At 42.1% G+C, this 27,134-nt stretch overlaps 1 protein-coding gene across 5 annotated transcripts in view; it reads left to right on the top strand.

Moving 5' to 3' along the window:
- Nucleotides 1-396: 396 nt before the first annotated feature.
- The window catches only part of SMARCAL1 (SNF2 related chromatin remodeling annealing helicase 1), a 40,277-nt gene continuing 13,539 nt past the window's right edge, over nt 397-27,134 (top strand). For 3 of the 5 annotated variants that reach the window (XR_012660601.1, XM_075093126.1, XM_075093129.1), the window contains exons 1-10: nt 397-496; nt 1,506-2,466; nt 3,161-3,211; nt 5,931-6,191; nt 7,392-7,442; nt 11,308-11,488; nt 12,429-12,579; nt 15,932-16,090; nt 17,878-17,943; nt 25,915-26,055. Coding sequence is in view for 4 of the 5 variants with exons in the window: in XM_075093126.1 (XP_074949227.1) it covers nt 1,596-2,466; nt 3,161-3,211; nt 5,931-6,191; nt 7,392-7,442; nt 11,308-11,488; nt 12,429-12,579; nt 15,932-16,090; nt 17,878-17,943; nt 25,915-26,055 (1,932 nt within the window). In the remaining variant the exon portion in view is untranslated. The other 2 variants (XM_075093127.1, XM_075093128.1) reach the window with 2 other exon arrangements.

The raw sequence follows: 27,134 nt of genomic DNA on the forward strand, positions 1-27,134 counted from the left end.
GGTGGATTCCCTCCTCATTGCTGACAACGTTTTCACCCTTTCTCATGTATTACCTCAATTTTTTTATTCCCCACTTATAGTCACTCAATTAAGAGCCACATGCCTTGGCACACCAGTCCACACACAACAGAGACAGCTGGTGAGGGAGCCCTGACCCAGCCAGGCAGCACTGGGTGCTTTCTGGCGCAACGCCTCAGCCCGTGGCCGGCAGCAGGGGCCCGCACCCCGCTTGTCGGCCTGAGCCAAACCGCTGCGAGAGGGTGGCGGGGACAGCCTCCAACCCCCCGACGCCTCCGGTGAGACCTCCCAGCGCCTCTAAGATGGCGCCGTGAGGACAGGACTACATTTCCCAGCGTGCCGAGCGCCCCGGCCTGGGTTTCCTTCCCGGCGCGCTGCCGGCCGGTTGGCGCCTCGGGGCGCCAGCGCGGGGGCTGTTTGGAGTTGTAGTCTGCGCGGCTGCGGGCCCTGTAGCGGCGTACCGGGCCTCTGCCCGCCGGTTGGTGTGCGGGCCTGTGGGGAGGGGAAGGCGGCCGGGCCGGGCCGGCGCTGAGCCCGCGGCGGGTTGTAGCGGAGCCCCCAGGGAGCGGGGAGGGACCGCGGCCGACGGCGTGGCCTCTGGGCCCCAGTGGGGTGAGGTAGTGCTGGGGTGGTGGGTGGTCTTCGGGGGCGGCGGGGGACCCGCCTGCAGGGTGGAGGCCGGGACCTCAGCGGGGTTTGGGGCGGGGGAGCCTGGTGCTTGGGAGAGGACGGGGCAGGGAGCGAGCCTCACTTCTTAAAGGGTGGTGAAGAAAGTAGGTCTCCGAGTGCTGGACCGGGCAGGCAGGCAGCCCCCGGGGCATGAGGCAGGGAGTGGATTGGGTGAGGGCAGCTCCTGGGAGATGTGGTGCAGCCATGTTCTCGCTTTTATCAGAAGGTCCTTGACCTGTGAGTGGATCTTTTTCAAGGCAGGAGCTGACTCTGCCCTTTGGGGTTGAGTATGTATCTGCTGCATGCAGCGGAGAAATGCCCAAGAACCAGAAGGTGATCAGGAAAGAGGGGCTGTCGTCCCATCTTTGCTGTTGGGTACCAGAAATATGAAACGCTTCCACACAAGACTCTGCAGAGATGTATTTCTTTGCCTGCATTTGCCTTTGCAGGGCTGGCTCTGCAGTGCAGGGCGTCCCTGTGCTTGGCTATTTTGTCAGTTCTGCTGGAATTTGCAGAGGAGAGTGCTCAGAACTGTAGTGGAATAGGGGTTTTCTCATTCTTCTATATGTTTTACCTATGCGGGACTGGCATGCAAAAAAGCCCCAGCAGTAGTTGTCAGTGTTTGCTTGCTGATAATGGCTCAGCATTGGTCTGACAGCTTTGCTGTACTACTATCTTTTTGTGTAGGATCTCTTACAGTAATACTCTGTTACTAATAATACTGAGTTATCAATACAATAAGCACTTATGGGGGAAGCAGGGTTGAAACTTCCTGTCTCTTTTTGCTGTTTTCCTTTTTTTTGTGTGTTTTTTTTCAGACTGGCCTCCATTCCTTTAAAGAAGCAGGTGTCTCTGTGATGAAATCCTGATGCAGTTTTGATTCAGATTTATTGTTTGAATTGTTGAAGATGTCATCAGGCCTTACAGAGGAACAGAAGAGAAGAATTGAAGAGAACCGCCAGAAGGCTTTGGCTAGGAGAGCAGAGAGGCTAGCGGCCCAGAGGGTTGGGCAGGTGGGGATTGCTGGACCTCAGGTGAAAGAACAGAGTCTGGGCAATCAGGGAAACTTGAAGGAAGAAAACAATCATGTCAGATTCATTAGCCAGCATCAACAGAGTCCAAACAGTCCTGCAGAGCGGAAGAGCTATCTTCAGAAATATTATAATCATCATAGTGCAAATCAGCAGATGGCTGGTTCACATGGAAAGCAAAAAAATAATTGTTCAGAGGACTCAGAACAAGCAAGTGGCATTAAGCAGTTCCCTACAATAAACCCAAAATCTCTGAGTTATTCCCATACACATTACTTGAATACTGGTGGTCAGGAACATGGACAGCAAGCTTTAATTAATCTTGGTAAATTCCAGCAGCCCAAATGCTACCCAGCTTTCAAAAACCCAACAGAACCATCTTGTCCTACATTAATTGATAACGGGCACCCTGATGGTAGTAAAGTTTCACAAAATCAGAACAAATATGCCATAAAATATGTTTCATCACTGAGCAGTGCCACTCAGAGTGATTCAGAAATGATGATAAACACGAGCAGGCCAACAGAAAGAGAAGGGGGAGGTGGTGCCTCTCTGGCCAGCGGTAGCATGCAGAAGCTGACCAGCTCTGCTGGTACAGGCTCTACCTTTGAAGTTGCCTCTTGCAACAAAGCAAATAGTGTTACAAATGGAAAATGTGTGAAATATGGGGAAGACCGATTCCAGGTTGAAATCGGGTATAATGCTGAACTCATTGCTGTGTTTAAGAAGATACCAAGCAAAAGCTATGGTAAGGATTGATTGTTTTATGTTATCTCTGTTTTATGTTGGATTGAAGTTTCAGCATTTGCTGAACTACATAGTCACTGTATGCTCTTAGCAGTCCAGCTATTGCTGGTGTGGAGTATGTGGTGGTAGTGGGAGATTGAAAAAGTAAGGACAGCTGAAATAGAAAAGAAATTCTGGGCATAAATAGCTTGAGCTTGGATTTAGCCAAGGAATCAGAAGCCCTGCTTTATGAACAGTGCTTTGAGAAGTTTAGTGACAGCAGCTGGTCAAAGTCTTTTGGGAGTGAAGGAAGAGAAGCTGTTGATAAATTGGTATGGGAAAATGAGTCACTTCAGCTGTAGTTCAGAGTTGTTGAGGTGTTTCTGTTAACTGGGGGTTGCTGAGCGCAGTGGAGTCTCCATCTTTTGGCTTGCTTGTGATCTTTACTCCCTGCCTTTATTTGTTATAGTCTACTCTTGTTTCACCCTTCATGTGTTGCTGCTCCCCATGAATGGCTGCTGCATTTTTCTTGTCTTAGTATCGATGTGCCCTATGGCTTTTTTGTTGTCATGTAGCTGTTAAATTGGACATGCTGTTTTTCAGATGTGTGCTGAAAAGTTTTGCATGAGTAGACTGAATTCTCTCTTACCTCATGTGAGTGTTTCACAGCAGCACTTTCTTCTGCCCCAAATGATTCATATTCTGCCCTATTTTAGATCCTGCTATGAAAAAATGGAATTTCAGCCTGGAAGATTACAGCAGTTTAAGTAAGTAAGTAAATGGGTTGTTGAATGATAAAAAAGAATCCAGATCTTGACCCCCTTCCATAATTATTATTTAGCTTTGTTATTGTCTGCAGCAATAAGAGTAGTGCTTCTCAAACATAATGCCCATCTTTTAGGCATCTGGCTCATAACATTTTTCTGACACTTTGCAGTTGATTAGAAATAATGTAATTTTTCATGTAATCTAAATGCCAATGGTTTAACTCTTTCTGCCATTGCTGAATTTTTCAGCCACCCACAAACCTGATCATAGGAAAAATGTCTGCCGTGCAGGTGCTTCATATGGGTCTGTATTAAGAACTGAGTGTGTTCAGTTGAGTAAAGTTTAACTTCTAGGTCTGTTTATGTATTTTCTTTTTAAACAGTGTTTTTGTTGTGTTGGTTTTTTTTTTGTTTGGTTTGGTGTTTTTTTTCTTTACACTTTTTCCTGTTAATTTTGGGTGTCAGAAAACAAAAAAGGGTAATCCTCTAGAGCTTTGAGACTAAAAATGGATTTGCCTTTTTTTGGCATAACAAGGCTGGCTTTATCTTTTTTTCTCTCCTGTCATTTTGTTCTGGAAAGATTGAGAGATGATAGAGGCAAACCCTTCAGGTAAGCTTTTCAAAAGCACATTGTATCGAAGCGAGTGATAAATCACTATTGATTTCAGTGGGAACAGAATTAGGCCTGTGTTGAGCACTTTGAAAAACCCACAGTTGAGTGCTGGTATTTTAGCTTCCCATGTGGGTTGCCACACATTTATAATTTAAATGCTGCTGGTTTGCTTGAAGTGTATCAAGTACAGATGAGAGCAGAGTCCCTGCACCAAGGAGCTTGCAAATGAAGAGGATGGTTTTTAGAGATCAGGCTTTTTTCCTTAAAGCTATCCAATATATGAGTTCACTGTGGAAAATTCCTGTTGACAAGAGAAGACAATATGTGATCCAGATTGGACAACGATAGCAGGAGAAAAAAACACCCTGAGAAAAGGGAACTGACTTAAAAGGGCCTTGGTTTGAAGTCTTGTAAGTGTAAAAACTATTATTGTAAAACTTCCTGCTGTTAATTTTGTTCTTCTGAATAATGTTATCCTGTATTACATTTCTTTTTTTGTAGGCTAAATTAAGCATGCAGTCAAACCTTGAAACAGATATTGAAATAAAAGAGTAAAGTATGGTGGTTTTTTTTTTTCCCAGTTTCGTTCAGTATTAGTTGTAAGGATGACCTCTAACTATGCAATGCCAAAACAGTAGCATCTAAACTCTCCTGCTTTGTGCACTGGGAGGAGAGAGCCTAAATTGGTGGTTTCCTAGTCCTCTACTTTAAAAGCATCAAGTGAAATTAATTTTTAAACTTCTTTAGAGTGGAGATCTGAAATGCTTGGGTTTATTCTGGAAGTCACTTACTTTAAAATAAAGGTGGATGAAATCCAAATGGCTTACTAACTGGTTAGGAAGAAAGCGACTGAATTTGTTTCTTTTTCCTTTTTTTTTTCCCTTTTTAAATCTTAACCACTGACTTAAATTTGTGTAAGATGTTGTTGTCTATCAGTAAGCTGGACTATTTAAAAAGAAGCGGGGTGGATCATGGTGTGCAACTCAACCCTCAAAGGATTAGCTTCACCTGGGCTTACTCTAAACAGCTACTGGATAGGGGAGGTTGCCTCTCTTTACAAATACATGGAGGCAGAATGTGCTTAGTGGTTGCGTGCTCCTGAGTCTGGAGATGCTAGTGAATTCTTGTGTTACTGTAGTACCTATGAGTTGGTGTCTTGGGGATGGGTTTAATTATTTTGGTACAGTAAAAATACAAGAAAAAAATGGTTCTTGTTCCTTAACCATTGCAGTTCAACTATAATAATAAAGACAACATACAGCTATAGATTGTTAGAGAGACACAGGGAAAACTGGAACGTTTATTAGTGTGAATAGCTGTGGTTTCAGGCGAACAGCTGTAAAATGCTGTGTCCCTTCTCTCCCCATGCCCTGGCATCCTGACAGAGGTGGTTGCTGGTGATTAGTAAGCTAGGAGTGCAGACGGCTGGGGGGGAAGTATGAGTCTAACTGTAGGGCATGGTAGAATAAAGGGTGATGGACTTAAATTGTAACAAAGGAGATTTAGGGGTTTGGACTAGCATCCTTCCTGATATCCTTCCCACACTATTGTGAAGATACAGCATTCGTCCTAGATGAGATTGCATATCAGACATGGACATTGGGCAGGAGGCAGATATTTTTAGATGTTTCTGCTTTACTGTTGTGCAGAAGTACATCTTTTCAGGCACATGCTGTTGATCACCATGCCCCAGTCCCTGCAACTTTGTAAGTGGAAACACTCTACGACTCTGTGCAATTTACTGCTGAATGTGGTTCTGCAGATTGCCTGCCCTGGCCTAGTGAGCCACACCTTGGGATTGCTGGCAGAGAGGGAGCCTAATGCAGTGACTGACTGACTTGCTTACCTACTGTCACATGTTCCCTCTGCCCCTGCTGTATTCTCTGTGGAAAATCCCACCAATCTGCTCCTCTAGGCCATCGCTCTCTCTATTGTTTGTCCCTGTGAGTGAACGAAGGGATTCATCGTTCCTTTTAAACTTGAAGGTGCAATGGTGGTTCATCATTCTCTTGTGCCTTCTCTTCCCAAAGCATTCTGTGTATCTTTAGTTTATCCATGTTATTTGTTATTAATTCTTTTCTCTGTATCTCATGATTTTCTCCCTAGTGGAAGCAGCAAATCAACTTTCGTCAGTAATTCTGGCACCACTGGAAGGAGAAAATGCAGTTGGCTTGCCATCAGGCTCTCATTTCGTTGGCAGTGGTGTTGATGTGAAATCTCTCTTGAATATGTGTAAGAACTGGAAGAAACCCTCGGCCCTTGTCAAAGGGAAGTGTGTGCTGATCTCTCGCTTGCGGTTTGAGGTTGATATTGGGTATTCTGCAGAAGCGATTGGAGTGTTCAAACAGATGGATTCCAGAAATTATGGTGAGTCTCTGGTTATTTCTGCTTTATGCTAATGATGTTGGGGCTGCTGTTGGAGTGCTGCGAATGCTTCAGAGGAGAGAAGTTGTGACGGTGCATCCCTCTGAAATAGCACAAGAGGACGTACTTTGGTGAAGATTTTGAGAGCTCCTGTAGTTCTGGTATAGTGCTGTATCTCTGTCCTGCTTTTTACTCTGTACCAGAAAATGTCCTCTTCTAGGCCTGTAAGCCAAGATGGCATTTCAGGACTCAGCATGATTACATTTACTGTTTAGGTGGGATGTGCTGATAATTTGCCAGCAGTATGGAGGCCATGCATAAGTTCTTGTCTTCATTACCAAATGCAGTTGGACATTCTCACATTTCTCCCGCTTTACTGTGGTGTATAATGGCTGCGACTGCCTGAGCCAATTGAGTTTACCAGCAGCTTTTTGAGGCAAATGGAACTGTACTTTTTTATGTTGGCATGCAGATTTCAATGGTAAATAGCAGTTTTTCCTACTTGTAATGTGGGAAATGAAGCACAGAGTGATGAGGTGACCTATGCATTGTCACAGCAGGTCGGTGACAGGATGGGGAACAAATCCTGGAGCTCTTTTTCTTTGGGCAGGGCCCTGCCTGGCTTACTGTGTCTTCAGCTGACTCTGAATTCACTAACTTCCCTGGAAGTGGTAGGCAGGTGTTACCCAGGGATAAACCTACCAGACAAGTCTGGCATTGACGTAACATTTTGGGTATTGATGAACTGGGGAATTTCCTCTGTATTATTCTGAGCACATCACCTGTAGGGTACAGAGGTACAGTTGAAAGTGATAGTGTTTCTGCCTGAAGTCAGAGTTTGTTGGTTAACGAATAGGAACTTTCACACATATTCTTCATCCCTTCTTGCAGTGAAGAGAAAGTGGTTGCTGAAATCCTTGAGCAGGTGGGTTCATTAAAATGGTTCATTAGGGGAGCTGACCTTGGCTTGCTCCGGTGATACTACCACTTCTAGATGTGTGCTCATACTTGTAAGTCTTCTTCAAACTGTTTGCTTAATGTGAAAGCAAACAGAGAAGAATTGATTGCTGGACAAGATAAGAATTCTTTTAAAGCAGTTCTGAAATACGGAGCATGTGGATGGATAGCCATGTTCTTACAGACAGAGAATTCAGTCTTTAAAAAAAATGAGACCTATGACAGTGTTTGTTGTAACTATTGCAGATATGAACACCAGAAAGTGGAATTTCCTGCTGGAGGACTATCCCAAACTAAGTGAGTAGATGTGTTTTTCCTTGCTAGGGCTGTTTTCTGGGGAGGCAAATAAATTCTAACTTCATTTCTTGGGCTAAGCCTTTTTGCTCTGGGGAGGTAAATTGCTTATGAATTGTGAAGCAGGTGTCTTCCTGTTTTGTCAGACACTTATACTGTTTGCCCAGACTCAAAATTTTATAAATGTGTGTTATTCATGGCAGTCTTTTAGGGACCCGTTGGGAGGGTGGCTCTGTTTTGTCAGATTTTGCTCTGAATTTCTGTTCTATTTCTTAGAGCACATGGATGTATTTACTACTGCAAAGCTATTTTTATTGCTTATAACATACAGCAGGTCTACTTGAACTAAGAAGTTGCAGGAGATGGAATCCTCTGTTCCCACTTGCCAGATTTGAAGATGTTGGCATGGTGGCTGCCAGGCCTTCCTGTCCTTACAGGACTCAGTCTTACTGACTCTTTTTAGCTGTGCTCCCCTTGTCCTCAGTGCCAGCCTGCCTTGCTCCCTTTTGTGTGTATATCAATTTGTAAACTAGCACAGCCACCTCTTGCTTAGAAAACAAACATGTATGAGACTGTTTTACTTCCAGTTCTTTACGTAGTGTGCATGGTGGTGTGCTGTTTCATTTCACACCCAGCAAATTTTGCTTTTTAAGTTATTCAAGTCAACTGATGATTTCTGTAACAACTAGTTCATCCAGTTACAGTCTGGGTGGTGACTGTCTAGTTGATTTTGTTCAGCTTCGTACGTGACTGCTAGTAATAATGGCTTTGCAGGCAGCACACAACTGTTAAGTTTTTAATTGATATATGAGGCGGGTTAGAATTCAGGTTGCTTCCATAGCTGACTTCATTGTGAGGCAAACAAGAACAACTGCTTGTTTCTCTTGCAGAAGTGTGCAGATCTGCTTGAAGGAGAAACGTTCTTCTTGAAGCAGAATTTCATACTCTACTAAAATGCTTTGGTGCTCGTTGATGGATGTTTAAAAGAAAGCTTAGCAAAAAAATCTTTTTGAGAGCATCGTATTTTCCTTTGCAAGTGGAATCTAAGCACATAGTGTTGCTGCAATGCTCATTTCTTGGTAGAAGTTGACCCAGTAGACTCCTGCCTTTATTCATCTGTGTAATGCTGCTGAAACTGACTCACTGAACTGAAATACAGAACTGTGGTTTGTTGTGTTTTGGTTTGTTTTTGATTTTTTTTTAAAAAAATGGATGCCATTTTGCAGAATAATCCAGTCTCAGCAGCATGCTCCTAGCACACCTGCTTCTTAGTTTTTTTTTTTATATTTAATTAAGTGTATAGAGTGCTTCGAGATGAATAGCATTACACAAGTCCTAAGTGTTATTATTTATCATCCTGGTTGGCCTGCTGTGTTTGCCCTGGTACTTGTGTGAGGGTATGTGGCTGTGGAATGTGATTGAGGTAAGCTTCAGAAAGATAATAAGCTAGGTGCTGTACACACATCCTTAGAAAGTAGGACTGTTTGAGAGCTGAAGTGCTCTTGCCCAGAGTAGTTTTTCTCCAGCATGGGCTCCTGCTTCCTTGGGATACTGAAGCACGGTTAATAATTGAGTATCTGCGTGCTCCTATGATGCATGTCTTAAAAACATCAGTAATGATTGTAGGGCTGAAAGCCACATTGTGGGGCCTTGCAGGAATGCCAGGTCATGAAAACAAGTGAGTGTGTCTTGGGAGAGACTGTTATCAAACTCCAGGATTGGGATGTTGATGGGCCCTGATTTCAATGAGAGCTGATGCTCTCCCTCAATTTGCTAAAAGGGCCTTTTGCACATGCAAAGGGCCTGATCCTGTAGCATGTGCTAGGCAGTCTGAGCAAAAACATCATCTCCCAGTCTGTCAAACTCTTGGCCACCCTGGTGGGCAGTTGTATGCATTGGATGAAGTCTTCAGAATCCCACAAATTTAAGGAAAGTTTTTAAAAAAAAATTCTCTGTAAAAGTTCTTGCAGGGCGTAATTTGGGAGGGCATCTGAGGCTTCTGGCACATGCCTTTTGGAGGAAAAGCATTTGCTTTGTGCGTGTTCATTTACCTATGTCAAAACTTAAAAAACAACAACAAAAAAAAAGAATTTGAAAAGACTGCTTGCCATTTCCAGCAGAGATATCTGTTAGCTGGTAACTGTTTGTAGGGATTAACGTCTCTCTGTTTAGTTGCTCAGTCATCTTTACATAAAGGTCATTTCAGTAAAAAATGTCTGTTAGATGAATCATGCTGGTGGCAGATATATCTTAATCACTCTCCCAGCTCATGTACAGAACAATAGCAACAGAATTATCAGTGAGCAAATTGTAACAATTATGGTAACACATAGCTCAGTCTGTGAGTGTAATAACAAGCTTGTGCTGTACTTTGGGTGGAGAGAGTCCTTGCTATTGAAGAAGTATAAATTAAACTGGAGAGTTTAAAAAGTTTGGTCATTGCCCAGCTACAAACAAAAATCTTTTTAATGTATATTTCTTGGAATTTCTTTCCCCGTTCATATGGCAGGGGTCCATTCTGCTGCTTTCATCTTGGAGATAACTGAAATGAAAATACCTAACAATTTTGGAGGTGCATTGACTGCTGGTATAGTGGGTTCTTATTTCAATTTGCATAGCTCTGGTTATTTTTGCAAAGAGAGTTGTTTTGTGTCTTCCTGACTTCACATACAAACCAACCACTAAACAAAAAAAAAAAAAAGCTTCCTGCAGTAAAGGATCTGTGCATGTCCATTGTGTTTCTAGCGTAAAGGTGTCTTTTGTTTCTTATTCAGGGGACAAAGCTTGATTACTAATCATGTTTAGTATGGTAAACAAGGTCCCAGCTCACTGCATGTTTTAAACTGGTATTCGTTTTCACAGAAACTTACTTTTGGACTAAAATGAAAATGCTTTTATCTTTTTGGGATGGGATAGAGAGGCTACTGGAGAAGACTGAAATAAGGTTGCTCTGATGCTTTGCTTGTTGTGATACATGACTTGAAAAGATAAAGGCCCCGAGGTCTTTGCATAATGGAGGATGGGGATCCCTTTAGTTCCACTCAAAAGGTTTTAGGCTGCAGGTAAAGTTGAGAGGGTTCATGGGTGAAGCAACAGTAATGGTGAGAGACTCAAATGGCTGCCTGCAAGCTGATTCTGGCCTGCCAGCTACTTCTGTCCAGGAGGACAGCAGTGGGCACCAGCTGCTGTTGGTATCATGTCCCTGAAGGATGTCTGTCAGAGTGCTGCTGTTGGTACAAGAGCAGTTTCTCTGAGTCTTGAGGTACTTCCTCTTTTCTTATCCAAACGTGGTAAACAAGGGGTGATAAAGTGGAGACAGAGCCAAACCTGTGTGATTTGGGGAACTGGAGGAGAAGAGAGTTTTCAAAGCTGAAGATGTATGATCTTCTTTAGGTAACTGTGTCTCAGGTCACTCCTGATCACTAAGGGATGGTGGAGACCTCAGAGGTGTTTAATGCAGAATGCCAAGGTCAAGGTAAAGATGCCCCTGCCTTCTAGGCTTCAGGAGCTCTTTTGTGTAAATCCGTACTGTTATTTCTGAGTAAAGTGTGCCCTAAGCTGCCCTCAGTGTGAATAATCCAGCTCCAGCTGTATTAGCAGCAATCATCTCTGAATGATGGCGTTAGACTTTCAGTTTTTTATAACCAAGCCTAAATACGAGGGGAGGAGATGTGATTCATCATGTGGTTCTGAAATAGACTTCAGGGAAGAGGCCAGGCTGACACCTGTGCATGATGCAGTGTTTTCTTGAGCTGTTTCAGGATAAGAAATAATATTGTGATGAGGTCAAGGGTTGTGCCCTGACATCCATAATGTAAGTTGTGTGTATTTTGCTCCTTCTGATAATAAACTGCTCTGTTCTTTGCAGTGGAAGTGTTACAGAAGCTTGTGTCAGTAGAAGTGGAGCCGCTGCCTGATGCAGTAATAAAAACCTTTGCTGCTCAAATACAGAGATCTACATCACAGACAGACATTCCTGATGCTGACCTTTCAATAGTGGACTCCAAAATTGTGACGAGCCTCATGCCCTTTCAGCGGGAAGGTGTGAAGTATGTCCTTTTTGCATGTTGCTAAGAGATAGACCTTGCCTAGAATTGTGTACTTCATATTGGTGCCCAGGCTGCATTGTCTTCTATGGAGGGCTCCATATTTCTTCAGAGTCTTGGGCTGTTACACTCTGGGCTCTTGGTTGTTTGGTATGGTTTGTTTTGTTGGGGGGTTTTTGTGGATTTTTTTTTGAGTGACACATCTGTTTGTAGCTAGAGTTCTTCATCACGAGTCAGGAGGAAAGTCGCATTTTGCTAGTCTCATAAAAGTGTTCGAATGATACATCTCTGATCTCCCTCTTGTGATTCAGTATGTACCTAATTGTCATATGATTTTTTAATTTTGTAAGGTCATCTTTTTTTTTTTCTTTCCCCCAAGTATATCTTTCTTGTTGTTGTTTTTAAAATATTAATTACAATGGGAAGGTGCCAGGAAATGGGGCCCAGGCCCTGAAACATTTAAAATGACTGAGTGGATGTAGAGATAAACTTTTAGATGTCCCTTTCCCCATCATATATAGTTGTTAGTTGTTGACTTCAATATGCAATCCAGGAAAGTCTGTACTTACTGGTGTTAAAGTGGCATTGTTATTAATAATATTTTCTTAGCTCAGTCAGAATGAACTCTGGGACAGGATGTGAGTAATAACATGGAAAGAATGTGCTTTAAATAATTGTAAGGTCTTGAGACTGCCCCTCGTATGAAATTAAAGACTCTAAGGTCTAGGCTGAAACACTTTGTTAAGAAGCTTTGAGAGATTTGTGAGAGTTGCTCACTTGTGTTAAGATGAAGGAAGAAGGTCCAGGTCTACTGAAGAACCCAGATCACTTCTAGCTGATCCACATTATAGGCTTGGTGATAAGTTGTGCTCCTCTTGGCTGCCAGGACAAATAGCAACCCATTTCTTGACTCTTACTTATTTCCCATCTCTATTTTCCCCAGTTTTGCAATTTTGAGAAACGGGCGTTTACTTCTTGCGGATGACATGGGCTTGGGCAAGACCATCCAGGCGATCTGCATTGCTGCGTATTACCGAAAGGAATGGCCCTTGCTGGTGGTGACTCCTTCTTCTGTGAGGTTTACATGGGCAGAGGTACTGTGAGCTTGAGCATGTGCAGGTGGCCAGTAGAGGGCATGTGTGATGGTTATGCTGTGTTGCACTCTGTACAAGTTAAAATTTTAAAAAAGATGTCTATTAAGGGGAAGAAACTAAAATTTGTACTAATTTAGAAACTTGACGGGGGGAAATTGCTTGGCATTGACTGTATGATATATGCCTATTCCTTTTATTGGCTGACATTTTGTGGTCCAGCTGAACTGTTGGAAAGAGGGAGATCTAGAGAAAATATCTTCTCTGACCCTCTGTTAACTTTGTTCCTGCAAGTCAGCTGATTTACAAGGGGCATTTTACTCATCAGTATCAAAGACAATAGTTGCATTCAAGCAATTGTTGTATTCAAGCCTTTCACAACAGTATTTGCCACTCCCTTGGCTAGGATAGAAGCCCAGATGCTGGGATTCTCTGCTCTATTCAAGAGCATTATCATCATTAAGTGTCTGCCATAACATGTCTTTTGGCCTCTCCACTGTATGCTGCTGTTTCCTTTGAGTCCTTTATGAATGTTGATCAGAAGCCCAAGAAAGCTTGTATGCTTGGGAAATGTATCTTGAAATAAATCATTGACATGGCTTGTACACTGAGGTTGTTGGGTTGCCATAGGCTAGTGAAATGTTTACTGTGGGAGAAAAAGGTGAGCCGGAGGTTTTAGGTCAGTAATTTCATGCCTAAGCAGGAAAGAGTGGGAGTTTAGCTTTCCCTGTAACATTGCATTGATGAGAAGAATATTGGTTGGGATTTGCTCATTTTGTGCTGTAGTCAGGTTGTTAGAGCACCTTGGCTTCTGTTTTCTTGTCCAGTAGTGCAACGAAATGTTGGGAGACAAGAAAAGAAAATTGTTTACTGAACAAGGGAGTGATGCTCACCATGTTTGATATTTCGAAGGCCTGTAGACCTCTGGGTCAACACCTAACCTGAATCCGTGGCTTCTGTGGGATACCTACAGGGAACGGATTTGGGGCCTGGTTTCCTAAGTGCTGGGCACCTGCAGCTGAACTCCTACATCCTGCTTCAAGAGATTTAAGCAATATGAGTTTGGGGTTTTTCTTCTTGTTTTTTTTTTTAACTTTTTTTCTTTGAGTGCTTGATTTCCAATTTCTTCCCCTATTCCTGACTCCCCAGGAGGCTGTTGTGGGTGACGTTTTGTTAGGACATTTGCTGTAGAATGATATGTGTTGCTTTGTGGGTGTGTGAAGGAGGCAGGTCTAAGAAAAGTGTGTCGCAGAAAGTGGAAAAAGGTGGAGTTTATTATAGTCTGTAATCTACTCAGTTCATTCTTGCACAGATGTGTCTTACTGTAATAGCAAAAGCTTCTGTAGTGGCTCCTGAGCTGAGTTGCCAGAAATTGTCTTCATCTCAGAGTTGTTGGCATTTTATTTTGGCTTTCTGGGCTCAGGCCACTGAATGCCCTTATATTCAAGATGCCATAGGCAGCTAGCAGGAAGATACAAGGTACTCTTGGGTGAGAAGTACTGCAGCCATGAGTCTTTGGAGTTTGGCATTGAAACTTAAATAATTAATGGTGTCATGATTTAACCCCGGCAAGCAGCTAAGCACCACGCAGCTGCTTGCTCACTCCCTCCTGCGGTTGGACAGGGGAGATAATTGGACGAGTAAAAGTGAGGATACTTATGGGTTGAGATAAGAACAGTTTAATAATGGAAATAAAACATGTAATGAAAAGGAAAATAACAAAAAGAGAGAGAAATAAAACTCAGGAAAAACAAGTGATGCCACTGCTCACCAACCAACACCCAGCCAGTCCCCAAGCAGCAGTCCCTGCCCCCCCAGCCATCTTCCCCAGCTTATATACTGAGCATGATGTCATATGGTATGGAATATCCTTTTGGCCAGTTTGGGTTAGCTGTCCTGGCTATACTCCCTCCCAGATTCTCATGCATCTCCTTACTGGCAGAGTATGGGAAGCTAAAAAGTCCTTGACTTAATATAAACACTGCTTAGCAGCACTAAAGCATCAGTGTTTTTTCACAATAGTCTCATGTTAAATCCAAAACACAGCACTGTACCAGCTACTAGGAAGAAAGTCAACTCTATCCCAGCTGAACCAGGACAAACTGTCAGGGCAGTTTCAGAGCAGTTCTTGTGGACAACGATCAGCATCAAGTGAAAAATATAGGATCACTTTTTACGGTGTGAATTAGCCACGTGCCCTTTATAAAAGGAGAAGGCAGTACAGCTAGGAGCTTCCAGATATTTTCCAATTGCTGCCACCTTTGTCCAAGTTTTGGATTAGCATCAACCGTGTATTTTTTGATTGGGATCTAACCTTGCCCACATGTTGGCCCATTTTGGTTGTGGTGCTTACTCTAAATGGTAAAGGATAATTAATTGTTAGTTTCTCACATACTGAGAAATGTGAGAAGCTCATGTTTAACGCTGCTGCATGTGGTTGCTGAACAGAAGAGAGGAGTGCGGCTTGGGGAATTTCCACAAGTGAAGGGCCTAGAGGCAGAGGTGCCATTTCCTACCACCATTCCTTGGATGCACTTCTTTAGGGACCAGATCCTGATTGCTAAAGCCCAGCCAGTTCTCTGCAGAGCAACATCAGCAGAACTCAAATGTTGCAGAGAGGTTAGTGTCATTGGGGACACAATTACAAGGGAAATGGTGGGTGCTGAGTAGCTAACAGATGGGTTTGGGGGAAGATATCTTGCTATGGTGTGTGGAACACTTAGAGAGGTTGATTTGAATGACAATCACCATGTGTATTTCAGCTGCTGTCATAGAGCAGCTGGTGTGTTGTCAACTTGATCTTTTCGTTCGTGGTTTTATTTTTTGTAGACTTAAGAAGGCAAGGTAGTGGAAGAGTTTTTGTTGATCTGCATGAGTTTTACTTCATCCTCACTGTGGAGTAAACATTGCTATAGTGAGAGATGTTTACTGCTTAGAAGTCTGTGTTTCACAGCCTGAGGGTTCCCGTTGAGTGGGAGAACTAAATTTCCCTGTCAGTAGTGGTCACTGTGTTCTCTGAGCGTAGCAGGTAACGTTGTCAGGAGGTTATGTGCATTTCTACTACAGATCAGATTTTTTTCTCAGTAAGAAGCAAGAATAGAGCATGTCTGAGCCTTCCTAGCCATGGAAGGTAGATTTGGCCTTATAGCCTGAGTTCTGTTCTTGATCTTCCCATTACTAGGGTTGTTGCTTTGGGAAGGCTGCTTGCCCTTACTGTGCTCCCAGCTGACGTCTAATGGTGGGCGGGGTGGCTCCATGTTCTAAGCATTCATGAGGGTGCTCTGTGAAGTGCTTTGGGATCCTGTCAGAGGACATAAGCACCAGAATGCAATTAATTGCTTTCCTCTTCCTCCAGGCATTTCACAGGTGGCTTCCATCCTTGAGTCCAGGTAGCACCAATGTCATAGTGACTGGCAAAGACAACCTAACAGCAAGCTTGATCAACATCATCAGCTTTGACCTCCTCAGCAAGATGGACAAGCCACTTAAGAGCACTTTCCAAGTAGTTATTATTGTAAGTGGTACACTAAAATTTTGAAGTTAATTGTATGCTGCAAATGGGGTAACCCTTCTGTTGTACAGCAGTGTGAAGTGGGCCTTATTTAGTACTGAAACTATCTTGTAATTGTGGCTGTGATCACAGCTCTCTTCATGAGTAGAAGCAGGAGGTTTCTCTGAAACATTTTCAGATAACAAGTAGAGTTTAATTCCTTTTTGATTCCTGAGGCTGTTTTCTCTTCTACTAATTATGATGCCTCTCTGATTTCGTTGTGTTGGGCATGTCCTCTGCCGAAAGCAAGGTGTTTAATGTGGTATGTCAATACAGTAGTCTTGGAATTGTATCTTTTTAAGGGGATAGGACGTCAGGATAGTGTTAGTGTTTATCCAGTAAACCAGGTAACCTCTCACATCAGGTATATGGGTAAAGCATCAAAAAATCTCCCATTGCTTATGTTCCACTGACAATCTGCATTAAGACTTCTCTTATCACTTGTATAATTTCTGTTGTAAATTACTTTTAAATCCATTTTTAACCTATTATAGAGCTGTGGTAAAAGGCATTTTTCTAGGTTACAGTTTCTAAAAATTCAAAACATCTAGTGTTTCAAATCCAGCTTGGATCAATAGAGACCAAAACTGTCTATGTAGCTTACTATGAGTGTTTGATGTTCTCAGTTGAGTTTTCAGCACACATATCCACCTGTCCCTAAGATCATGACAATTAGAACATACTAATCATTTTGTTTCTCAGCACAACATGGGAATGTGGAAATAGATGGAGTTCTTTGGAGGCCAAACAACTCATTGGGGAATTGATTTTTTTTTTTTTTTTTCCCCTCCTGCCCCCTCTCTGGCAAGGCATTCTGTCAGGGTAGAAATGCAGATTGTTACTTTCGTATGCTGGTGCTTGGAGTAAAGGGACTTGGACTTACAGCTGCTCCCCTAGAACCTTTTACCAGCACTGAGCTGGAAGACGTTCTTTCTGTGTGTGTATATATATTGAAATTTGGACTCTGTATATGGTTTTACAGATGAGAGTCCTACTGAGTGCTGAGCTTCCCTGCTTTTTCTTCCAATCTTCTTTTGATGGCTGGGAACATTAATGTAGCTTATTTGTTAATCAGGAGGGAGAAGGCTGTGCCTGAGAGGCTAAGCAGTTGTATTGTCTTTGCATGCATGGTTGCTTGCTCATCCACACGTGAAAAGATGAGAACGAACCCTTGGAGGGCACCCATTACTTTTTTTGTGTCTAAGTTCTGCCTTGCTACAGCAGTAGAAATGAAGCCTGTTTGGGGGTGATGTCTCAAGTAGGAGGCTATTATCCACCTGGCGAGCCCTATCAGCAGAACAGCTGGATCCTAATTAGATTTTGGTTTTTTTCTTTATCATTTTCATTAACCCCTTATTTAAGGAAGTGACACTGTAGAGGCCTCCTATGTTTGCTGCATTTAAAGGACACATAGGGGCAAATGAGTATCAGTGATGGAAGTAATTTTCCTCTTTCTCCTTCCCTCTCCAGCCCCCTTTGCTCGCTTGTTTGCGGTCATTTGAGATTCATGGCTTTCAGGTTTGATATCTATTCCATTTGCTTGCAGCTGTGGGTTTGAATGTAGGAAGCCAGTTACTCTCCATGCTATCTTTTCATTTAGAATTTGATGTGACCATCCCAGTGCTTGAAGTATCCTCTGGGATGATAGGCTTGTAATATTAGATAGCTGTCAATACTGGGAATTTGTTCTGTAGCCTGCAGTTGGACTATGGATCAGAACTGTCTTCACTTTCACGCTTGTTTTGTTTCAGGATGAATCTCATTTCCTAAAGAACATAAAAACAGCACGGTGCCGAGCTGCCATGCCTCTACTCAAGGTGCGTATGCTGGGAGCCAAACCTCCAGCAGCTAACGCCAGGCTTCAAAAGCAGCGTTGTTCCATTTCCCAGGTTTAGGAGCCAGCAGCTGAATTCTGTTGTTGTACAAGTGGAAATCCAGGTAATGTTGTAGGTTCAAGAGCAAAATCTGCGTCTGGCTTAGCCACTTGTTTCCGTACAAATGTTAGATGGTGAGAACTGACAAAAGAACTTCATAAGCTCCCTTGATCTAATTGTGGTACTGCCACTGATGAGTTTTATGGTGATGGGATAAAGAGAATGTGAAAACTTACTGAATGTGTTCAGGGAGAGTAGAAAGAATACAGTAGTGTCAATGTAGCTTGTTTAATGGAAATAATAATTATCAGTTACTTCTTGGCAGACAAATCAATGCCGTGTATCAAAATGACATTACGTAGGTCCCTTCCTTGGCTTTGGTTTTGGGCTCTACTCTGTTACTGCAAGCTTCCAATGTATTTGTGTGCCTGGGTTTCAGGAGCGCTCCTGCTGGTTAAATGTACAGAACTAGCAGGAAATGGCAGAATGTGAGGTTAGCAAGACAGTTAGCCCACAGAAGGGAGGCAATATTCAAGTATGTGATAGCAGAAATGTAAATTTTAATGTCTGCCTGTTGTCCTGAGATCAAAGAATCAAACTCTCCCTGGTAGCCTCTAGCAGATTAAAGTCAGGAGTAGTTTCTAGACACTGCAAAGTCTGTATATTAGAACAAGGTAAATGCAGTTCCTCTTCAGCAGCTATCCGCAAATGTGTGTAAAGAGAAGACTCTATCTGTGATGGCGTTACAGCAACCAACTTTTATACACAAGATTCTTAATCACAAGCTGAAGGTGTTTGTCCTTGAATAACTTAATTGTTCTTTTTAAAGGCCTGACTCTTGTCTTCTCTTGCCTTTCAAATCACTTCAGGCTTTTAATGTTTGGAAACTAAGTAGGAGGTCCAATTTTATGAGTAGTTTGAAGTACAGTAATTAGGCTGTATGTCTGAAAATGGTGGAAAATAACAAACTTACATCATTGCAAAATGCTCGAAAAGCAGTCTCATCCTTTCCTACTTGTAGCTTTGTAAGGATCAGCTTGTCAAAATTATTTGCAGGCTACAAGATATGAGAGTGAAAGATGGTAGCTGTTAAGCAGAGGTTAATTGCCTGTATGAACTCATTGAGAATTTACAGTTTTATGCTGTCACATCACTAGTCTTAAGAGACTTGAACCTTGTGCTTCTGAAACTGAATTTCAGTCTTCTGAAAGCATTAAGAGTTTCATGTTCATATCATGCATTATCTCACCTGTGAGCAGCATACATTACAAGATGTTTCATGTTAGATATTCAGGTAAATTTTATTCTCCTACTTGCTGTCTATAACTTCTGAAGAGAGTATTTGCTGTAATAGCTACTCTTCTGCCCTCCTTGCTTTTCCAACACAGGCGTTTGCTCTAAAACTAGCCCCTTTGGCAGCTTTGTCTTCAGCTACTTGTGAGTGATGCTGTGGTCACTACTAGCACAGCACATCACAACAATATTTTCATATTTGAAAGAACTGCCAAAATACGAGGAGTTTTCATCACTTGAATACTGGATTTAACTATACTGTGTCATCTTTATAGTAAGTAGTCAGTGGGGTAAAAATGGGAGTATTTTCAGTATGATACTTTGACATATGATACTTTCAGAATTGAATAAGAGGCATTGATAAACATGCTGCCAAGCATAACATTCTTGTTCTTGCCTTCTTTACGCTAAAGGGATTAGAGCAGTACTGGGCTCTTAGAAGAGATTAAAAAAAGCTGTATTCATAGGCAAGCCCTTGATAGGTACACTGCTTCTAGCACCTCAGTCCCTGCCTTAAGGTCACAGTGTGTAACCATGCCAGTGTGATAACCAGAGCCCCTGGAGCCAACTCGTGCCTTGTCTACCTTCTAAATGTTGCCACTTTTGTTGTTAGCATTACACTACTTTAAACTTTCTGAAGTTGCCATCGTTGCTTATATTCCCTACGAGTTTCCCAAAACCCTAAAGCATGAAAACTTAGCCTTGAGCTGACTTTTGGGGACAGAAAAAAAACCACAAAAAAAACCCAAAAAACCAAACAAACACCCCCTACCCCCCCAAAAAAAAAACCAAAACCCAACACCTAAGAAATGTAATCCTTGGTCCTTATGAGCTACAAAGATTTATGAGTCCATAATGACACTGGACAGATGTAAGTTAAAATGCTTCTGAGCCTGAAATGTTTCTGTCACTTCCAGCCATACTTAATGGATTCTTTCTGTCTTGATAGAATCTGCTCCTGTGACTTCTCCATTTAAATAATAAGTAAAATGTAAAAATTGTTGGGAGTGTTCAGACAGAACTGAACAATAATCAGATTAAATCAATACATTCATAATAAAGATGACTTACCTTGGATATTAATTTTGAACCTGCCTTGTTAGATGGCCAAGCTGAATCTCCACCTCTGGAGTATTTAACCCATGGTTGCAGCATTTAAAGCCTCATTTTAGTTTTAATATCTGACATTGACCAGTGTTCAAAATGAAGTGGAATTTTTAGTCGCTTGTTAATTATTAATCTTTTCCTGCTCTCTTGTATATGTCACAGAGCAAGTGTGGTATGGAATTGTCAAGCAGGAACATGTATTAAACATGTGGCCTAAGTTTGTCAGTTGGGAACTCCTAGACATTTTTTAATATTAAAAACACCGCAAACTGTGTGTGTGTCTGCAGTATTTGGTGTGTGTAGTAAGCAGGTCTTTTGTGACATACTTAGCTGCTACCCAGACAGAGATTTAGGAAAGTTTTGCTTGGGACAGTGGGAAGCATGGCCAGAAAGACTTTTTAGTGCACTTTATAGTGGCTGGGTGTGTGCAATGACCATGCTTGCTACCTGGTAGCTTGCCCCAGGTTGTTATTAGTTTAGAGTAAGTATATAGACACATTGTGCCCAATTTATTGTTATTGGACAATACTTTGAGAGTAACTTAAAACTACACAAACAGTAAGATAGGGTGAGCTGAAATAGCAGCAGTAAAACGTTTAGGCCAGATTTCTTATTCCTTTCATGTTCCCAGTGGGTGTGCAAACTTGTGAGCGTGCAGACTTGTGCAAGGGGGAGAATGCTTCACCCACGTGCATGGAACCAGGTGGCATAGGTTGTACACAGTCTGTGTGTGTACCTGCAAAATTATGGAGGCAGAAGGATTGAAAGCTATAGTCGAAAGCAGTCCTTTGATGTTTTGGCATGTGGCAGAAATCCTGCTTTCAATCTCAGCCGGCTTTCACCAGTCTGCCAGCAGCTGCATGAGATCTGTCCCCACCATCAGCATATCTTATGGTACTCAAGAGGGCTAGAAGTTCCTGTATTCAAAGTGGTCCTTTTGTCTTGTTTCCATGCATATCAAAGTGAGAATAGCCTCATACAGTTGGGTTTTGGTTGAGTCACCGTTGTCAGGCCTGGCTTGTCCCTGCCCCTAATCCAGAGCTGTGGCAGTCAGTAATAAGACATACTTGACAAGTTGCTGTTTTCATTAGTCTCCTTATTGGGACTAAGTTCTCCTGGGTGTACTGACAGTACTGGTTGTTCCCTTTGCCTCTGCCCTGCATCTGCCTCCCTCAGAGATAAAGTGTCATGGTGTTATGCTTTTTGTAAGCATTTTGTTTTTCCTTCCAAGATTAGACTGGTACAGACACATCAGTGTAGGAAAGGGAGTATACATGCTACCAATATCCATAAAACAGCAAAGCCCCAGGGGTGTAGATGAAGAAGAAACAAGAAAATGGAAGTTTTTCACTGATATGTGGTGGGATCTCTTGGGGACTGGAGTGAAAAGGATTCTGCATCCTTTGACCAGCCAAAGTGCTGTTTGGTCTCTGTTCTTCTGTAATTGCATGGGGTATTGCAAGGCAGTGGAAACTGGGCAGAGTCCCAATGGAACATGGATGAGTTTTTTGGAAGCACGACAGTAAGTTTTTATTGAAGAACTGGGTTAGAAACTGAGAAATAAAAAGTAGTATCTAATCAAAGATTCCAGTGGCGTAAAATGATCTTATTCCTGTTGTGCTCCCTATGGGCTTTGTTCCACAACATTTGGGTAATATTTCTAATGGGATTGTTCCTATTGAGCTGCTGTTCAGGTTAATAGCATGATGCACGTCCTGGTGTTTGCAGGGTTAAAGGTCTTTGTTTCTATTATGGAAGTCCAAATACATTATGTGGCTGAAATCTAATACTCTTTCTGCTTGTTTTATTAAAGAGATGCTTAAAAATAATAGAGGGAAATAGGTCAATGCTGAAGGTAGAAGGTGAGTGAACACAAAAATCTCTTTCCAGTGGGAAATAAAAAACAGTTGTCTATAGGCATTACAAATCCATATGGATTGGATAAACAAGCCTTGCTTGTCACCCTCTGAGAGAAGGAACTTCATCTTGAAATTGGAGAAGCTGTGGGCCCTCAAGGCTACATCTTCAGATCTGCTCTTACCTTCCAATTTCCCTTCCTTGAAATAGGGAGGTAGTGTAATTTACTGCAGCCATAGCTGATTGTCACCATTTGACAGACATTCTTTGTCTAGATGTAACTTAAGAATAGGGAAAAGCATTTATATTTTTTTGAATAACCACTGTAGAATCATCTTATGAAATGCAGAGCCCTGTCTATCTTACCCAAGTACATAAACAGACTCCTCAAAACAGCTGCAACCCTTTCTCTTTATCAAATCTTCTATTTCATCAGGTGATTATCTCTTTGGCCACTCTCAGTTTTTTCATTCCACAGGATAAGCTATTGTTGTGCTAAGCCGTTCAAAATGAGAGAGTAGGCAAAAACAGGGGATACAAGTAATTGTACAGCCAGAACCAGCCACACTTATTTTTAAAAGTGTTAGTCTGTTAGCATATGGCAGAGCTCATGCTGTGAAATTCATTTAACACCGAGACAGTCATTGTATGTTAATGAGGCTCTTTGCATGTTCAGTTATTTCTTTGTGGCATACATCCCCCTCCTCACCTACTCCCCTTCGAATCAGTTAGGTGCTGCATTTTGACCTCTAAAGTAAGTGGTGTCGGGGGTTACCATTTCATAAACTGTTCTTTGACTTTCAAAAGTGGCTTTCGTGAATGTTGTCACAGCAGTGGAATTAATTCTTGCTCTTGTGTTTTGTGTGCAAGCGTAATGCTACAAAGCCACAGTTGTCTTATATTACTTAGTAAATAAGGGCTATAGACCAGGTCTCCACTAGTCAAGTCATTGTCAGAGTTCCCTTAAGCAATCTCGAAAGTAGCTGTAAGAACAGTCACAAGGACACCAGAGAGAGGAGGGGAAGATTAAACTTCATGCTTAAATGCTAATGAGCAGCTAATGTTAGTTCTCCTATGTGGAAATACATACCAATTGATTACAGATTTGGTTTTGCTAGGAAGTCCTTGCTGGTCACCGCAATCTTATTTTCTGCACTGCTGTTCCATGTTTTTCTTATAGACTTGAGAAGAAAGAGAGTAAGCTCTCACTCTTGACAGCATAGAAGGTTCAGCAGGAAACAAGAATTAAGCGGTGATCAGTAGAGACTTCTCTGCAGGAGCAAATCTTTATTGGCATCTATTCAAAATGAGTTGCCACTAGAAAAAGACATGTGAATCAAAGCCATTTCTTTCATCCAGAATTTAAGTAAGCTTTCAACACTTGGAAACTTGTCTTCCCAGGATTTTTGTTTTTCCTTCTTTTCTCTCTTGCGCTCATTCTCTCATGGATTTTAAAACTGACAGGGACCCGTGGGATAATGAGTTAGACCACCTATGTTCCACGCAGTTTTCTGGACTTAATTTCTTCAAGTTCTTCACAGCTCTTGCGGAGATAATATCTTTTGGGTTTTTTGTTGGGTTGTGTTTTTTGTTTGATTTGGGTGTTTTGTCATTGTTTTTTTACTTCTCGATTTGTTTAAAATGGTTAATTACAGATGATGTATCGCAGCCCTTGGTAAGTGCTTGCAGTGGTTAGATACCCTATCTGGTCAAAATTAAGTTGCGCACAGCAAAGCAGCAGCTGGACAAATTCAGAATTCAGATAACCTGTAACTTCATTGTTCTCTGTTTTGATACCTATTTAGGGATTGGGGAAGGAGCCTGATTAATTGTTTTGACTACTGGGGAATTAGTGTTCCAGCCTCATCTCATGTAGCTTCTGGGGAGCGCCCTCCAAACAGGAGGAGTCTTGAGAATGGCATAAAAACTTACAACGCAGTTGGGTTTATCTTGCATTTAATATGTCCCTGGTCTGTTTTGAGTGAACTTTTCTTGCTTTAGCTTGATCCAGAGTTATTTGAAATGAACTGTCTGTAATTGCCTGACCTCCATGTTGTCTTTTTCCTAGAAGTGGCCTTCTGTTCATCCAGGAGGAAGAAGTTCAATTTGGAGGTTTCTTGCACATGTGGGACTGGCTTGTCTTGCATTTCAGCAGATTTCTCAGGGTGGTGTTTGTTCATTCCTCAAAGGCTTCTGCAGTGTATCAGATATTGTCTAGGTTCTGTCAGTTGTCCTCCACTGTTAACTTAATTTTAAAAACTGACCTAATTTCTGCTTTATCACATTGCTTCCTCATGGAATCTGATACCTTTCGCCTCTGTGACTCCTCCCTGTTTTGAGTAGCATAGGCACCTCTGTCTTGTGCGAACTAACTCTCACCTTCCAACATGTCCGAAGGTTTGACCTCTCCTCTTATTTAGTTCAACAAATATCCTGCTTTTTTACATTTTTATGGGAATTGTGTGATCCTGATAGTGATCACATTTCCTTCTGATCTGTTTAATAGGGAAGGCAAGTCCCACCTTGATTACAACCTATATATAAATATCTGATAGAGTCCTGAAATTAATTTCCGGTAGCTGATCTGTGAACTCTTTTTTTCTACCAGATTTGGCTGGAGAGTGGATGAATCAGCTGAATAGATTTGGGTGACTGGTAGATCTCAGTGAAATGATAAAAGAATTTCATTTTCTTTTTCATTTAAATGTGAATGAGCTGTTGGTACAGATGTCACTCAAGAATCTCTCTGTTATTTTAATGAACCTGCATTAAACCATGCAGGAAATTACAAGGCATTTGTAATTTAACTACTATATGTGAATTTACAGCAGTAGAAATTCATAGCTCTTATCTAATAATAGAATTAGATAATAATGGAGGTATGAGGGTAGAAATGACTCTTGGAGGCTTTTATGTCTCTGCTGTAAATTTTTTCCCAGTTTTTAGGAGCACCTACTTTAGATACAGGTTTTCCACCCCACCTCCTTCCTGTCTCCCCTACAATACATGCTTTACAATCTTCTTACATGTTTTGTATTTATTAACTCATGTTCTGGCATCCAGACTCACTATGGCTGTGAGGTGGGCATCTTCGGGTCCTGCTTCAGGCAGTTTCACGTTTCTCTCCTTGCTGGTAAAATTTAAAAACTTGAACAAAAAGTAAGAGAAAAATCCTGCTTCCCTTGATCTCTTCTGCTTTTGTGAGGAAGACAGTCTGTTTATGGCTTGCTGTGGCAGGTTTATTACAAGAGAATTTATTTTGGAGGTGAGGATGTACCTGAGGGGGTGTGTCAGTTTCCTGTGACATCTGATGCCAAATGAAGTGTTGAGCCAGGCATAAGATATTAATGTGTCTAGTGGGTAAATGCCAACTCAGAAAGTACTGTCATAAAAATTGATGTCCCCTTTCCTTACAGCATGCAGATTATGAATAAGAAACAATATGGTTTGTCCTGCTTCCTAGAAGTTCTAAGCACTGTCCTTGAGTGTCTTCAGGCAGTGAAGGCTGAAAGTGTCTGTGGAAGGTGAAGTACTCTTCAATTTAGGGTGCTTGGACAATGGCTCTGGGATTTTCTTTCAGGACTGGAGATGACTTCTTAGCAGGTTCTGATCATATTGTAAGCTGTATGATAATAATGCTCCATTTTGCTTTCCCAGGCTGCCAGGAGAGTGATCTTGCTTTCAGGAACGCCTGCCATGTCACGGCCTGCAGAGCTCTACACACAGATCATGGCTGTCCAGCCAGCCTTCTTCCCGCAGTTCCACTCCTTTGGGCTACGCTACTGTGATGCCAGGAAGGTACTTCAGTGGGGGAAGTGGCAGATTGGGACTCTGCATTTTTTTTTCAAAATGTGGAGGCTTTTTTCTTTCTTTCCTTCTGTCTGATGTTACATCTTTTTTTGAGAATGTCTTATTCCAGAGTGTCATTTTGAAAGCTCTCAACCTGAAAAGCTCTAGGTGCTGCAGTGTCCTGAGATATGGAGGTAGCAATGCTTCTTGTCAAAATCTGCCCTGAAAGCCATAGAAATAAAAAGCTTAAACAAAAAAAAAGCCATAGATGGGGAAAGGATCCTATTCTAATAAGAACTTGCCCCCACAGTGTTTTAAATGGACAGAGTAACTCTGGGACCTTTAAACAGCTGCAGGTTTGGGCTAATTGATTATAAAACAGCAACAACAACAATAACAAAAAAAAAAAACCCAAACAAAACAACCTAGTTTCTAGTCTGCTTTAGTGACTGTTTAGCAAAGTAAGGCTTCTGTTGCTTGGCACTTTGGATCTTATACCTCCAGGTAAGTAAAAAAAAAAAATAATTAAGACTTATAGTCCATCTTTGCATTCCACCCTCTTCTAAGTCAGGAAATGGATATGGTCCTCATCATGTCTTGAAAACAAATTAACTTCTCTTAACTTTGCCAGCTGCTCAGCAGTGGGTTCAGCAGAGTCATTGAGTCCAACCACTGCAAGATCTTGTCTTTGCAGGAAGCCAGCATTTGTAGCCATGATGGCAGGTGTCTGCCTTGTTCTCAATGTATGGGCAACTCAGCTGTGCTTGGATTTGCCATCTCTAGGGCTGCTGTGATTGTTGGAAAACACACTGCTAGGAGAAGAGCTCTTGCTGCTGCATGTTGTACAAGGAGGATCTAGGATCTTCTGTGTCGGTTGCATAGGCACAAAAAGGGGAACCAAAGTTCCTCTGATTTGGAACAAGAGCCCTCTAATCTGGCTCTCCCTCCAGCTTCTCCAGGACAAGCATGTAGCTGTTTGCCTGTGGCACAGAATGGTTTGGCAGTGTGAGCATGGACCTGTAGTGCATCAAGTTGCTCGCTCTTCTTTGTTCTTGAGCAATCCATTTCACTTATTGTGCCTCATTTTC

This window comes from Phalacrocorax aristotelis, chromosome 5 (assembly GCF_949628215.1).
Source record: "Phalacrocorax aristotelis chromosome 5, bGulAri2.1, whole genome shotgun sequence".
NCBI classification, from domain to species: Eukaryota; Metazoa; Chordata; class Aves; order Suliformes; family Phalacrocoracidae; genus Phalacrocorax; species Phalacrocorax aristotelis.